Source organism: Pygocentrus nattereri, chromosome 8, assembly GCF_015220715.1.
Source record: "Pygocentrus nattereri isolate fPygNat1 chromosome 8, fPygNat1.pri, whole genome shotgun sequence".
Classification (NCBI taxonomy): domain Eukaryota; kingdom Metazoa; phylum Chordata; class Actinopteri; order Characiformes; family Serrasalmidae; genus Pygocentrus; species Pygocentrus nattereri.
The window spans coordinates 5,060,239-5,076,934 of NC_051218.1; the positions used below are offsets into that span (position 1 = coordinate 5,060,239).

The 16,696-nt window shown below is 41.3% G+C and overlaps 1 protein-coding gene across 1 annotated transcript in view; it reads right to left on the reverse strand.

Moving 5' to 3' along the window:
* jph3 (junctophilin 3) overlaps positions 1-16,696 on the reverse strand; it is a 93,406-nt gene that overhangs the window by 28,380 nt on the left and 48,330 nt on the right. The window contains exons 2-3 of the mRNA XM_017724599.2: positions 15,414-15,997; positions 9,803-10,026 (exon numbers count right to left, since the gene is read on the reverse strand). Of these exons, the coding sequence (XP_017580088.1) occupies positions 9,803-10,026; positions 15,414-15,997 (808 nt within the window). The remainder of the gene's footprint in view (positions 1-9,802; positions 10,027-15,413; positions 15,998-16,696) is intronic.

Consider the following 16,696-nt stretch of genomic DNA (forward strand, 5'->3'; position numbering starts at 1 on the left):
TCGAGCGAATGGAGCTGTATTGACGGTAGCTCTAATCTGAGGCTGACTCCACTAAGCCGCTGTATAACCAGCATAAAGAGATGATTTAGCGATGTGTCACGGTCATTTCCGGTGTTAGCCTCTCAGTGCAGGTGTAGAGATTCCTCTAACTCTCCTAACCACGATGACCCAGCAGGGCTAATCGGCTTAGCCACTAGCTGGTATCCTGCACATTTACGCCGGAGAGGTTCCTACCAGTCTGCAGCACCTCCTGTTTCGAGTCACCCAGTTAGTGGATTCTAAACATTAGTTATTAGTTTGAATCTGTTACTTTTACTACATATTAATAATAATTGTGTTCTTACCCTCATGCCAAGTACTTTACACGAGTAACGGGTGCCAAACTCTAGTTTGCACTATACAGTTCAGTGTTTCCTCTGCTCTAACGACCTTGCCAGAGCGTACCATCTAATCACAAAGCCTTTAATGAGCTGAATCTAGTGCGGAAAACACTACTGTAGCTTTCTAGGACTGAGAAGTTTTCCATCCTTCCCTCCTTTAAACAAGCTGAAACAAGGAACTCTGTGAACTCCGCATTATTAAAAAAATGTAGAACATCAACAACTATTGCCAAGTCGAACAATTGGAGCAAAAACTAAAAAAAATTAGGGTTCTTTGCATCATGGAATGCTTCTTCAGACTGATGGAGAACGTGTTGTAGATGTTTCTACATGGAAGCTCTGAAAATGTTTCTATATAGCACCCAAAGGGTTCTTCTATTGTCATGGTGTCAAGCTTGTAACAGTAGAAGAACCCTTTTGGGTGCTATATAGAACCCTTTTCAAAAAAGGTTCTAAGCAGAACTGTCTAGCACTTTCATGCATGTTTTCCACCAATCAAGCTCTCATTGAGCTGTGTTTACACTACAGGTTTATCAGTTCCAGTTTTAACTATTTCTACAGTAAAATATTTTAAATTCACTTCAGTTGATGAACATTATTATTACTATTTTATATACATATGTATAGTATATATATAGTAAATTAAAGAAAATCTTTTTTTTAACTATCTAAGTTAACTATCTATGGTTGTATTCAACAAGTAGTGCCATTCATTGTGTAGTTGGTTAGTGTAGTGGTTAACACTTCTGCCTTCTACACTGTAGACTGGGTGTTCAATCCCCACCTGGGCAAACACCCTGCACTACACCAATAAGAGTCCTTGGGCAAGACTCCTAACACCGCCTTGGCCTACCTGTGTAGAATGATCAACTTGTAAGTCGCTCTGGATAAGAGCATCAGCCAAATACCGTACATGTAATTCATTGAATTATTTATGATATGATTTACATTTTATTTGTGAGAGAGAACGGAGCTTTAACCAAAATAAAATGTTTAAAATGTGTTAAAAAATATTTAAAAACCGTATCAACGTCAAAACCGATGAGCTAGATTGAATTAGACAAAGGTAGTATCGGTATTGGTAATCGATATCGGCCAATAAAGACCAGATATCATATCGGTATCGGAAGTGAAGAAGTGGTAGCGCTGCATCTCTGCTAATATACTATTAATTTTGAACAACTTATAACAACTTTTATAATATTATATAGCAAAAATCATAATATTTATATATTAATACATTAATAAAATGAATATTCAGAATACTTCTATTGCCCAACAACATTTTTCCTGACAACAGATTACTGTTACAGTTTATTATTCACTATTATTCTGGGTTTTTTTTGTTGTTTTTCTGTTATGATGTCATAACTCTTCATAGTTATTAGTTTGAATCTGTTACTTTTACTACATATTAATAATAATTGGGTTCTTACCCTTCTTGCCAAGTACATTCCCACTATAAATTGTGAACAAACTATCAGTTGATGTTTTGGTCATCTAGTTTATAGTATTTCAGTCTAAAAGTGCACATAATAAAACGTGGAGCTATAAATGGCCAGTTCTCAGTGCGTCGTCCACACTTGTAGCAATGCTGCAGTACATTTATCTGAAGGATTAAGGTGAAAAGTCATCTGAATGACCTCTCGTCCTCCTCGCTGTGGGTCTGCGTGACGGAGGACGTGCGTGCTGTTTAAAGCTTGTTTGTATTTAAAGCATTAATCACATCCTGAGTAACATCTGGGCCGGTTATCTTGAAACTCCTCTCAATGTTATCCCCTTAGTCCCTCTGCCCTGTTCGTTCCTTGAAGCACTAATTTTTCTATTCTGAGGCAGTAGAGTCAGTGTCTCCCTCCCCTCCCTCCCTGCACTGTTCCTTGAAACACTAACAGCTTCTTCTCTCTTGTCTGGACCAATTTTTCTAGATAGTTCCCTCGGCCCCCAGCCTCCTGTAGACCCTCGGTCGCTTATTTCCTCCTCTCTTCCTCAGGGCACCTGTGCTCCGCCTAGTTTTGCTGTATGATATTTTGAGGGTGCTTAAAAATGTAACGTTCTCCCTGGTGTTCTTCCCACATACAGTATTAATGCCACATTGTAAAAAGGCCGTTTTGCCTCACCTGACCTCAAGTTGAACGGTCGGCTACTGTGCTTTGGGTTTGTTAAATGAAGCTGAATGTACGGCATTATTTCAGAAGGGTGCTTGATATTTATGTTTAACTGCAGTATAATATAATAGAACATAAACAAATTTAAAGACCGTGACTTAGAGACCATGTCTGGGTATGAGTAACACTTTATTTGTTTATTTATTTATTTATTTGGTGATATTAATTGGGGGGGGGGGACTTCATGGGCACATATTCTTCCATTATTCATAATCAATGACGTCGTAGTTATACAATAAAAAAAAAGAAGTAGAGTACTGTGCGAAAGTTTTAGGCATCTAAGCAAATTTTTAAACAGTTGACCTCAGCAGTGAGTTTATCACAGTATACATTAGAATAAAGTCGTATTCATAATTCAAATCAACATAAAAACAAGAAAAAGTAACAAGAATTTCTTGGGTCCATATTTTTCCTGGACACCTTCACAGCCGCCACAGAGACTCGTTAGTATCATCAATTACATCATGAGCTCAATTTACTGAGCACTGATTGGTCAAACCAGGAGCTGCTTTTTAACTACATATAATACTGGGCTTCCTCGAGGAGAGGCTTGGAAATGTTTTTTTATATATATATATATATATATATATATATATATATATATATATATATATAAATAATCTTTATTAATTAATATTCTATGAATTTTGTTTATTCATATATTAACACTTAAAACTACACAAATAAATAGATTTTGAAAATGTGTCTCGGGTGACTAAGACTTTCGCACAGCACTGTACATGCTCAGTTCCACAGTTAGATGTGAAAACTCTGACCTTCTGAACAGTTAATAGAGGAACTGAGACCGCGCAAACTGAATCTACAGTAAACTTAAGATGTAAATACACGGACTTGCTTTAAACACCCTAAATAAGGGGCGTTCCAGCCTAAAACTAGCGTTTCATGTGCTATTCGACATGCTATGTAAAGTTCTGTTGCACAGCTCAGCCTCAGTCTGACAGAACTCACAGTCTTATATGTCGTTTGTGTTTTTGCCCTTTAATATTCTCTTACTACAATACCCAGCATGCACTGAGAAAGCACAGCCGTTGAAAATCCCACCCGACACGCCCACAGAGATAAAGAAATCCGCAGCGGTATCACTAATGATAGGGCTAATAAGAACAAATAATAATAAAAACAACTTGTCCTGAAGTGTCTGGCTGCAAGAAAGAGCTTGTAGTTTTCCTCCCATGTTCTTGCTGCACTATCAGTCTTTAACAAGTTATTAAGGGGTTATAAGAGGTTAGACACGTAACACACACAACCTAGGAGTAGATCCGTAGTGCATTGAAGTCCGTGTACCTACTGAATAATAAACCTTTGTATGTAATAAGCCTGGCTTGTTAAACCAGAGCAGACAACCGTGGCACCACTGTACTAGGTAAGCAGGCATGTCCGCATGTTTACAACAGGTGGTTACATTTTTCATTGGTTCGATTCCCCGGCCGGGCGACCAGGGTCCTTCCTGTGTGGAGTTTATTCTCCCCGTGTATGCGTGGGTTTCCTCCGGGTTCTCCGGTTTCCTCCCAAAGTCCAAAGACATGCAGTCAGGCCAACTGGACATACTGAATTGCCCCTAGGCAAATATCTGTCTGTCTGTCTGCCCTGCGATGGACTGGCGGCCTGTCCAGGGTGTACCCTGCCTTCTGCCTGATGACCACTGGGATAGGCTCCAGTACCCCCCGTGACCCAGAAGGAGAAGCGGCTTACAAGTGTGTGTGTGTGTGTGTGTGTGTGTGTGTGTGTGTGTGTGTGTGTGAATAAATCTGCATAAACAATGCTGTAATCAGCCCTGCAGAAAGTATACTGCAGTCAGATCCTCTATAGAGAAACACTTCACCTACAAATGCTAGACTGACGGTAGGCTGACGGGGGCCGATTAGCCTGATCTTATTACATAACGCTGAACTCAGAACCTACCAGCTTTAATTGATCATTAGCAACATCAGCTTTTCAGGGCTATTCTTAAAAGGCCTTCTGGGGAAAGGGTCCCAAGGCTGTTTATGCAATAATGAATCTGTCTGACTGGGTTGGAAGTATAAACTGTGCTATAAATTATAAACCTTAAACATAAGGCATGTTTCTATCTGTAAAAATGCCTAATAATCAGTAATTTAGCATTATAATACATCTGTTTATGGCTTAATAGTTACCTTAAGCTTATGTTCGGTTTGACAAGTTGGCAAAATAACTTATTTTGACATGACAAAATAAGCTGAGTGCTTTCACTGTATGTATTGTCTTTATTTAGTGTGCAGATACAGCATATACTGTATATAGTGTTAATCACTTTCATTTAAATGTGTAGTATTTTCTTTTCTCTTAAAGGCCTGACTAAGGGCAGGGCCTGTAAATTAGCTTTATATATATATATATATTATATAGCTTATATATAATATTTTATATTAGCTGTATATTAGCTTGTGCCATATACACACCGGTCAGGCATAACATTATGAGCACCGCCTTGTTTCTACACTCATTGTCCATTTTATCAGCTCCACTTACTGTATAGCTGCACTTTGTAGTTCTACAGTTACAGACTGTAGTCCATCTGTTTCTCTGATACTCTGTTAGACCCCTTTTACCCTGTTCTTCAGTGGTCAGGACCCCCATGGACCCTCACAGAGAAGGTACTATTTGGGTGGTGGGTCATTCTCAGCACTGCAGTAACACTGACGTGGTGGTGGTGTGATAGTGAGTGGTGTGCTGGTACGAGTGGATCAGACACAGCAGTGAAGCAGGAGTTTTTAAACACTGTGTCCACTCACTGTCCACTCTATTAGACACTCCTACCTTGCCTGTCCACCTTATAGATGTACAGTCATAGACGACAGCTCATCTGCTGCTGCACAGTTTGTGTTGGTCATCCTCTAGTCCTTCATCAGTGGTCACAGGACGCTGTTGGCTGGATATTTTTGGTTGGCGGACGATTCTCAGTCCAGCAGCTACACTGAGGTGTTTAAAAACTCCAGCAGCACTGCTGTGTCTGATCCACTCAGACCAGCTCAACACACACTAACACACCACTGCATTGCTGAGAATGACCCACCACCCAAATAGTACCTGCTCTGTGAGGGTCCATCTCTGGGTCACCTCTCTGAGATGCTCTTTTTATACTCAATCGTGTTACTGACTTGTTCCTAATCAACCTCCAGATGTTTTTTTAGCATTATGCAAATTTACCAGGCTTTTGTTGCCCCCGTCCCAACTTTTTTGGAATGTGCTATTGGCATCAAATTAAAAAAGGGGATATATTTTTCAAAAAACAATCAAATTTCTGAGTTTCAACATTGGGTATGTTGTTTTTAAAGCATTTGTCAGTGAAATATAAGGTGTAAATGAATTGCATTTTGTTTTTATTTACATTGTTCACACCAACTTTTTGAGAAATGGGATTGCAGATAACGTGTGTTGTACAGTATGAAAATCTGGAAAATAGTTTGTGTACTGTAGCTGGTTGACATGTAGCGTGTGGAAGACTGACCTTTGTATGGTCAGTGCTGCGAGCAGGCCGGCAGTGCATGCAGGCCATTGGTTGCAGTGCCGGCTGGGCAGCACTAAGCTGGAGTGATTGCATTGCTCACAGTATAATGAGGTCAATGGGATTTGAGGGGTGAGTGATGATCCAAATATAGCACATGCATACCTATGCACGTTTGCACACTCTCTCACACACACACAGCCACCAGTGCCCAGGTGTGACTGTTTACCATCATATGCATGCTTACAAACATATGCTCTCCTGACATTTATAGCGCAATAATGCAATGATGGATTGGAGGGAGATGGATCACTGAGACAGAGAGAGAGAGAGAGAGAGAGAGAGAGAGAGAGAGAGAGAGTTGGCTTCATTCCTGTTTAGCCTTCCTGCTCTCTCTATTCGGCAGGTCGCCAGCACTGTTGGCATAATGCGGAAATCTCTCTCTCTCTCTCTCTCTCTCTCTCTCTCTCTCTCTCTCTTTCTCTCAGCCTGTCTCAGTCTGTTCTTTTCTTCTCTCTCTTCATGTATATGTAGCTCTACCTACCACCAAGATCTTCCTTTAAAGTGATCCAGACTGTCACATATAACAATTAGCCAGATCAATCAAACACAAAGCTACAATAATCCCACACTTCTGAACAAAGCCTCGCTGTTCAGTTACATAACTTTCATAAAGTTAGTTTCAGTTCAAGCACAATAACACAAACACAGTGTCAGCACACAAGGTAATACACAAGCCTATACATAATGATAAAGTTCCATATGTATTGTGTAAATGTTAATACCTATATATAATATAGGTACAAGTGTATATCCTGTATTACATATATGTAATAACAACTTATGTGATATGTATATGTAATTTTTTATGGGTACATATATGTGAAAACAACATATTTTGTATCTGTTATATAAATGTAAGTACTAGTACATGTATGTATATGTGTATATATATATATATATATATATATATATATATATATATATATATATATACATACACACACACACACACACACACACACACACACTAACACCCCTCACATCTTTTCATGGGATGACACTATAGAAATGAAACTTGGATATAACTTAAAGTAGTCAGTGTGCAGCTTGTATAGCAGTGCAGATTTACTGTCCTCTGAAAAGAACCCAACACACAGCCAATAATGTCTAAATAGCTGGGAACACAAGTGAGTCCACCTCACAGTGAACACGTCCAAATTGTGCCCAATTGTGTCGTCATCCCTCCCTGTTAAATTTGGTGTTTGGGGTACAATTCACTCACACTGTCCACTGGATATTCAACATGGCACCTTATGGCAAAGAACTCTCTGAGGATGTGAGAAATAGAATTGTTGCTCTCCACAATGACGGCCTAGGCAATAAGAAGACTGCCAACACCCTGAAACTGAGCTATAGCACGGTGGCCAAGGTCAGCGGTTTTCCAGGACAGGTACCACTCCGAACAGGCCTCGCAGACGCCAAAGACCATGAGTGCTGCCAGCATTGCTGCAGAGGTTGAAGAAGTGGGAGGTCAGCCTGTCGGTGCTCAGACCATACACCGCACAATGCATGAACTCAGTCTGCATGGCTGTCATCCCAAAAGGAAGCCTCTTCTGTAGCTGATACAAAAGAAAGCCTGGAATCAGTTTGCTGATGACAAGCAGTCCAAGAACGTGGAATAGTGGACCCATGTCCTGTGATTAGATGAGACCAAGTGTCCAGCATGTGTGGTGGCGCCCTGGTGAGGAGTACCAAGACAACTGTCACTTGCCTACAGTCAAGCATGGTGGGAGCAGCATCATGATCTAGGGCTGCATGAGTGCTGCCGGCATTGGGGAGCTGCGGTTCATTGAGGGAAACATGAATTCCAACACGTACAGTGACATTCTGAAGCAAATCATGATCCCCTCCTTTCGGAAACTGCACCACATGGCAGTTTTCCAATTCAATAATGACCCCAAACACACCTCCAAGATGACAACTGCCTTGCTGAAGGTAAAGGTGACGGACTGGCCAAGTATGTCTCTAGACCTAAACCCAATTGAGCACCTGTGGGGCCTCCTCAAGCAGAAGGTGGAGGAGTCCTTTTCAGAGGATATTTTCAGATTATCCCATGAAAAGATATTAAAATAATAATAAGTATTTTTAGAAATGTATTTATTTATTTATTTAAATGAATATATTGAAGTACTGCCTTTGAAAATTTCAGCTCTCCACATTGTGTAGACATGTAATGAAGAATGGGCCAATCCTTCAGAATAGCATGAAATAAAATTTTACACAAACTTACATTAAAAGAGCATTTCTTCTTCCATTTTGGAGGTGCAACTTTTTGTTTTGACGGTAAGAATTTAAGCCTAACCCTAAACCAAACTCTCATCTAAAGACTGGACTGGGCAGTTTGTGGCAACGGCCCTCTCACATGCCCGTGTTATTGATCACGCCACCACATCCCCCCGCATCAATACAAGCTTCAGCCAGTACGCTGTTACACTAGCAATCCATATGAACCTCATTCAGCCTCACATTTGCTGCCTCTATGAGCTCAGACTCCTGCAAATCAGCTCCGTCTCCGGAGTGAACGCACAACTCAGAGACAAATACGTTACAAAAAAAACTGTTTAAACTTGGATTAGCAGACGCTTAGAGAGCGTTATGTGCTAACTGTGTACTGAAATCACAGATGTTTCTAAAGTGCCCGTTTTCAACTGCGCCTCTTTCATTCAAAAGTGTATTGCGCTGTTATGGCTGTCGTATTTACAGTGACAGGATTAACAGGATTACACAGCATTGACTGAGGAAGTTTATATATTGTAATAAATGCTGTGTATTATAATGCAGGCAGATATTATTAACCTTTTGATCCCTAGACTTACTTATGACTACTAAGGCAGCACAATATGGACAAAATACTAGTTTTACAATTACATTGCTACAGTTTTTGATTATGATATATTTTAGAGTATATTGAGAATTTGGTGGGCCTACATTGTATATTGACCAAAGTAATGTTGAAATGTATTGATACATCACATCATGACATTGGCAGAGATGCTCAAAACACAGTATAAAACACTGTGATTGGTTAAAAGGCAGATTTGCATATTGCAGTGGCCAATGGTTAACACACATTAAGTAACTGCTGGTACTTAACTATTCAGTAGCTACTGTAAATTATCCAGTAAATAATGCAAATGATTCATAATCTGTTATGAACGATTGAGGATCCATGATGAATTATTCAGTAACTACTAAAATGAGTTGAAATTAGTGAAATTCTTTGCTGTTCACTGTGAAGTATTCAGTAACTACAACCCCAATTCCAAAAACGTTGGGCCACTGTGTAAAATGTAGAGATATGTAAATAAAAACAGAATGTAATGATTTGTAAATCTCATAGACCCATATAATTTTATTCACAACAGAACATAGAAAACATATGAGATGTTGAAAGTGAGACATTTTACCATTTCCTGAAAAACGTTAACTCATTTAGAACTTGATGGCAGCAACACATATCACAAAAGCTGGGACACCAGGGCAACAAAAGGCTGGTAAAGTACACAGCATCCCATTTTACACACTGTCCACTCCTTTTTTGGAATTGGGGTTGTAATATGGAACTAATAAGTAATTTACATAGGTATGAGAGTGTTGACCCACATATGGACCCTCAAAGTTTAATGGGCTGATTAGTATACTTATCATTCATCTGTATGACCGAATCCTGACCCCACCAGCCCACTCTCTACTGGTATGCCACTCACCTGGACAGAGCGATCTCCGCCTTCTGCTTGGCTATGTCTGCTGCTTTCTCAGCCCCTTCCACCGCCCGGTCTACCTTCTCCCTGATCTTGCTGGCACGCAGTGGGATGAGGTTCTTGCGCTTGCCACTGACCAGAACGTTCTGCTTGTACTTGCCCTCTTCCTTGGTCCCATCGGGGAAGGTGGTGCAGCCGTAGCCGTGCCGCTTGTTCCCCATCCACTCTCCCTGGTAAAAGGTGGAAACTCAAATTTTTGTCATGATATTTTGCAAAATGGGTTCTGAATGTTATGAACACTTATGGATGCTACATAGAACAATTCTTTAAAGATTAAATATTCTTTAAGCATTAACAAAACACTTTTTTAGATTGTACAATAATGATCACAACAATAATAATAATAACAACAGTAATAATAGTTCTTAGTTATTTTGGATGCAGGAAAAAGTCCGTTTTTAGACGCATCGTGATGCGGATGTGAACGATTCTGTATCGATTCACAAAATTGATTTTCTAAATATTTCCTTTATAACAATGTTGACAGAGCGCAAAGGACGGAACTTGGAAGTGGATAAGTGCAGCGCAAAAACTCAAATGGATGAGCGAGAAATCCGACCAGCTCCCTCTGCGTTAAAGCCAAGTTAGATCAGGAGTCACAACCCAAATGTTAAGAAGAGGCATTTTGTCCTTTTGTCACGATTGGCCCCTGCCAGTCCGGTCCATGTGTGTTTGTTTTGGTTTTAAGTCCAGCCCCCTTGTTCCATGACTCCACCCCTGATTGTCTCCACCTGTTTCCCGCCTGTTCCTCGTTTACCCAGTTATTTAAGCCCTGTGCTTTGCCCTTTGTTTTGTTGGTCTTTGTTATACTGTGTGTTATTTGATTGTCTTGTTTGTTTGAATTGTTGTTTGGATCTTTATGGTTTGATTTTTGTTGAAAGGACAAAATTACTCTTCTTAAAATTCGGGTTTCTGGTCCCTGGACTAAGGGAAAGTGGAGCAAATTGTCTGTGACATTGCCTCTCAGTCCTGGTCCTGGAGTACTGCCCTAGACATGGCAGTACTTTCCCTGCTCCCATCATCAGCTGGGGCGATGTGGCCAAAAGGGAAAACATAGCCATCTCTATACCTCTTCTGAATATGCTTACTGAGATCCCAAAGCTGTGCCGGAGTGAGATTTTCCAGTTTAAAGAAAGTGATGATGGCCCTTGAAGGTGGAACTTTTGGAAAACTACAAGCTCTTTGGGGCTGATAGTTGAGGATGGGCTGTTTGAAATGTTTGGATTTTTTTGCTAGCTGGCCAAGACTGAAGGTAGCCACAGAAAGATAATTTGAATTCCACATCTGCAGTGCCTATGCTAGCAGTCAGGACTTCTTTATTGATGTAGGGAGGATTCCCAGTGGTTGTTTGGCGTATTTGCATAATGCATGCTGGGTATTGTAGTGAACATAAATAGATGAAGACACAAAAAGTATGCAAAGTCGTAAACTCTGTCAAACCAATGAGGCCAAGGGATGCAGGGCTGCACTACAAAGTATTACGCAACACGACGGATAACATTAAATGCTAATTTTAGGCTGGGGTGCTTTTTTAACTAGCTTCTCCTGAGTGCACGGAAACAGAGCAGAGGAAACACTAAACCATTCAGTGCAGGCGTACTTCAGGACCAGAGTGAAGAACCGCTGGCGTATAGGACAGGGGAGCAAAAATTTTGGGGAAAAAAAACTATGAAAAGAAGATGTTTGTAAGATTTACATTCAGAGATACAGCAATAACACATACACCAATCAGGCATAATATTCTGACCACCTCCTTGTTTCTACACCAAATCCACTGTACAGTACGGCCCCTTGAAAAAACTGAGTATTTTAGGTGATTCACACATTCAACTGGAAATTGACCCTGACTGACACTTAGTTCAGCAAGTGAACATTCATATGCTGCATTTATGATGCAACTACACTGATCAGGCATAACATTCTGACCACCTCCTTGTTTCTACACTCACTGTCCATTTTATCAGCTACACTTACTATATAAGTGCACTTTGTAGTCCATCTGTTTCTCTGACACTTTGTCACCCTGTTCTTCAGTGGTCAGGACCCCCATGGACCCTCACAGAGCAGGTACTATTTGGGTGGTGGATCATTCTCAACATTGCAGTAACACTGACATCGTGGTGGTGTGTTAGTGTGTATTGTGCTGGTATGAGTGGATCAGACATCCCCTCACTGTCCACTCTATTAGACACTCCTAACTTGTCAGTCCACCTTGTAGTTGTAAAGTCAGAGACGACAGCTCATCTGCTGCTGCACAGTTTGTGTTGGTCATCATCTACTCTTTCATCAGTGGTCACAGGACGCTGTTGGCTGGATATTTTAGGTTGGTGAACTATTCTCAGTCTGAGATGGGACACCTCAAAGAGGTGTTTAACAACCCCCAGCAGCACTGCTGTGTCTGATTCACTCATACCAGCACAACACACACTTAACACACCACCAGTGTTAGTGTCTGAGAATGATCCACCGCCCAAATAGTACCTGCTCTTTGAGGGTCCATGGGGGTCCTGACCACTGAAGAACAGGGTAAAAGGGGGCTAACAAAGTATCAGAGAAACAGATGGACTACAGTCTGTAACTGTAAAACTACAAAATGCAGCTATACAGTAAGTGGAGCTGATAACAAGGACAATGAGTGTAGAATCAAGGAGGTGGTCATAATGTTATGCCTGATCAGTGTATGTAAGACAAAACAACAGTAAAACATTACCCTGAACATTACACTCTGTTTACATCTTAACAGTTGCATAAAACAGAAATGTAATTCGGAGTGGTTTGATGTGAAATGCTCCGTTCTGCTCCATCCCTGTTATAGGCCTTATTAAAGTAAAAGTTTCCCAAAAACAACTTGAGTAGAAGTAACAAAGTACAAAAGAAAAAAGTATTGTGTCAAAAAACGTTCTAATGTACTGAGTATTCTTCTCTTTTCAGGATTCATTTGGCCTAAAATAAAATGCTATAAAGCTCTGAAGTCAGAGCTGTGACCAATCATGAGGCAGTAGTGATGTCCCCACCAACAAAACAGAAATAAATTAAACACAAAAATGAATTAGTAACCAAATACGAATGGCTAAACTCATGAAATACGGTTCTTCAAGGGTTCTTAAGTATGGACACTCAAAGAACCCTTGGCATGATTAAAGGGTTCTTTGCATAGTGAAATGGATCTTCAGATTGATGGAGACTGCTGCGCTATAGATGGTTCTGTATGGAATCTTTCTGAAAAGGATGCTTCAAATAGGGTTCTTCTATTGTTATGACGTCAAGGTTGCTTTTGGTGCTATATAGAACCAGCACGTTCTCCATCAGTCTGAAGAACCCTTTCATGTTGCAGAGAACCCTTTAACCATGCAGTGGGTTCTTAGAGTTTTCTTTACTATAGAACCCTTGAAAAATCATATTAAGTATGTAGATTACTCAATAATATACTTAAAAGTATTGTGATTTGAAAATACTTAGGAGAGTTAAATCGTAAGTACAAGCTTAAGTACATGTACTTGAGTAAACTTAACAAGTTAGTACATCACCCAGGAAAGCTTTTACATGAAATGGTTATGAATATGCCGCCTGATGTCTGAGACATTGTTTTACAGTAGTTTTGAGAGAAGCTTTAGGGCTAAAATGCACTTTTATCCATTCGCTGTGAAGACGTAGATGGAAGGTGTTGTAAGGCAAAATAGCCCCCAAAGAAATAGTATTTTTCTTGATTTAGAGCTATTCTAAAGTTCTAGGTTCTAGGTTTCACTGGGAGGTTTTGGATAGCAAATAAAATAGCTGTATTCGCATTTTAGGCATGAAGACCCCTGGGGCTGTATTACAGAAAATTCATATCTTTTTGTCTTAACTTACGATCTGACAGGTCAAAATAAGATTCTTTACAAATTCGTATTACTGAAGCAAATCTGACCTTAGTTTAAGAATCTTACCTTACAGCATCTTTTCTAATCTCAAGTTAGAAAATCTACACTTACTCGATTGAAGTTGACAATCAACTGTCGTGTCTGTTACCTAGCAACCGACCATACGGCACAGCTGAAATGTAAACACGTAATCAAGTTAGTTAGTCAAACAGCTAAAGTTAGCTTCCATTACTGATCTAAAAAAGGTCCAATAAAACTGAAGCGACATAAACTGAAAGTTAAGAATATTGTGGCAGTGTTTCATGCTGTTTATCAGAGTCGCTGCTCCACAGTTTCGGTCTCCATTTCCCAAATGCTTTAGTCAAGCACGCTGTTATTCCTCCTAATAAACAGACCCACGTTCAGCTCTGTATCCTCATTATTCACCACCATCACTGGAATATTTCATCATCAAAATTAACACATGAAGGTAACAAGAGGGACGGTGGAAATCATGTCTGCAGTGTCTGGGGCTTTTAAACTCTGTTAGAAAAAAAACAAGTCAAACCAGATAAGATATAATCTCAGTCTTAAGAATTTTCCGTAATACAGCCCCTGGTTCCTGTCACTACCACTGTAAAAAATAAAGTGCAGTAAGTTTCTCTACAACAGAGCATCTCATATCAAACCACTTTGAATGACTTCATTTACATCTTAACAAGTTATTTATACAGAAATTGGCTTAATTCCTCTTTAAGACTATTAAGATAAGTAATAAGACAACACACAATATATGACCGAACGTAAGTGGTGTTTCAGACTCACCCGATGTTAACAGGTGTGTGATGAGCTCAGTGTTGTAGGACACCTTTTTTATCACAAGTCAATTTGTGCAGTTTTTGCCATGCTAGATCTGCCCTGATGAACTGTAAGTGCTACTATAGTGGAAAATAAGCATCTCGGAGCAACAACAGCCCAGCCACAAAATGGTAGTCAATGTAGACTCACAGAGTGGGGTCACCGAATGCTGAAACACTCAGTAGCACATAATATTTCCTAACCTCTGCTGCATCACTTACTACAGAGCTCCGAACGGCCTCTGGAAGCAACACCAGCTCAAGAACTGTGTGCCAGGAGCTTCATGTAATGGGTTTCCTTGGCTGAACAGTTGCACACAAGCCTAAGATCACTATGCGCAATGCCAAGTGTCGATTCGAAACGTGTTCTCTGGAGGTATGAATCACACTTCACTATCCGGCAGCCTGACAGGCTAACCTGAGTTTGGCAGATGCCAGGCGAACGCTACCAACCGGAATGCATAGTGCCAACAGTTACGTTTGGAGAAGGAGGGATGATGGGGTTTGTTTTTCAGGGTTTTGGCTGTAGTTCTAGTGAAGGGTCATGTTGATGCTACAGCACAAAGACATTTTACACAATTATCTGCTTCCAGCTTTGTGTCAGCAGTTTGGGGAAGAGCCTTTCCTGTTCCAGCATAACTGAACCCCTGTGTACAAAGGAGCTCCATAAAGACATAATTTGACCAGTTTGGTCTGGAGGAGCTCAAGTGGCCCTGATCTCAACCCCATTGAACATCGCTGGGATGAACCGGCATGTTGGTTGAGAGCCAGAAACATCAGCGGCTGATCTCACAAATGCTCCTTTGACAGGACAGTATTACACATACACATTTCCCTTCTACACAGATATCCCACCCCTACCTGATAGCAGAGTCCGTCAGAGCGCCGGCTGACACCGCAGCCAGTCCGCTTGTCGTTCTTCCACTCTCCAGCGTAGCTTTCTGTGGCAGTAGCATCCACATCCTCCTCTCCAGCAGGCAGTTCACTCTCCGCCTCACCGAGACTGATGGTGGAGTTGATGTCGGAGGCTGCTGAGCTGACCGTGCTCATGCCTGCCTCACTGCGGAATGAGCTCTGTTTGCTGCGCTGGCTGGCCAGTGAGCTCTTGGATTCAGATTTTCGCAGTTTTAGGCCGCTGAGCAACGAGCGGCGGAACAGGCCCTTATTCTTCTTCCCCTTCAGCAGCTCAGCTTCGCTGTGGGCCGTCAGCACAAAGCCACCACGCGACACGGCAGGGCTGGCCACCAGGCCACCCGCTCCCACGCCTGCGCCCACCCCCGCCCGCTCGCCCGCCAGCAACGCCGTGCCGTTACTGTGCTCTGAGCGCAGGGAGTTTATAGAGGTACGCAGTGGTGAGCGGATAACGGCCGCCATGCCGTAGGGAACACTCTGCCGCACTCCGTAACCGTGGCGCATGCCGCCCACCCACTGGCCCTGGTACGTACCTGTGAGAACAAAGAAAAACAGACAGTGAAACAGCCTACCAGTTCCAGTTCTTTTCCACATTGTCTTCCTTTCCTCCCACAACCAATTAAATTTACATTTACATGTATTCTTTTAGGAGTTGCTAACTTTTTACACTGATAACATTCTGACCACCTCCTCATTTCTACACTCACTGTCCATTTTATCAGCTCCACTTACTATATAGGTGCACTTTGTAGTTCTACAGTTACAGACTGTAGTCCATCTGTTTCTCTGATACTTTAATACCCCCTTTTACCCTGTTCTTCAGTGGTCAGGAACGCCATGGACCCCCACAGAGAAGGTACTATTTGGGTGGTGGATCATTCTCAGCACTGCAGTAAAACTGACGTGGTGGTGGTGTGTTAGTGTCTGAGTAGATCAGATTCAGCAGTGCTGCTGGAGTTTTTAAACACCTCAGTGTTACTGTTGGACTGTCCACCAACCAAAACTATCCAGCCAACAGCGTCCTGTTGGCAGCGTCCTGTGACCACTGATGAAGGACTAGAGGATTACCAACACAAACACAAACTCTACAAGGTGGACTGACAAGGTAGGAGTGTCTAATACAGTGGACAGAGAGTGGACATGGTGTTTAAAAACTCCAGCAGCACTGCTGTGTCTGATCCACTCGCACCAGCACAACACACACTAACACACCACCACCCAAACAGTACCTG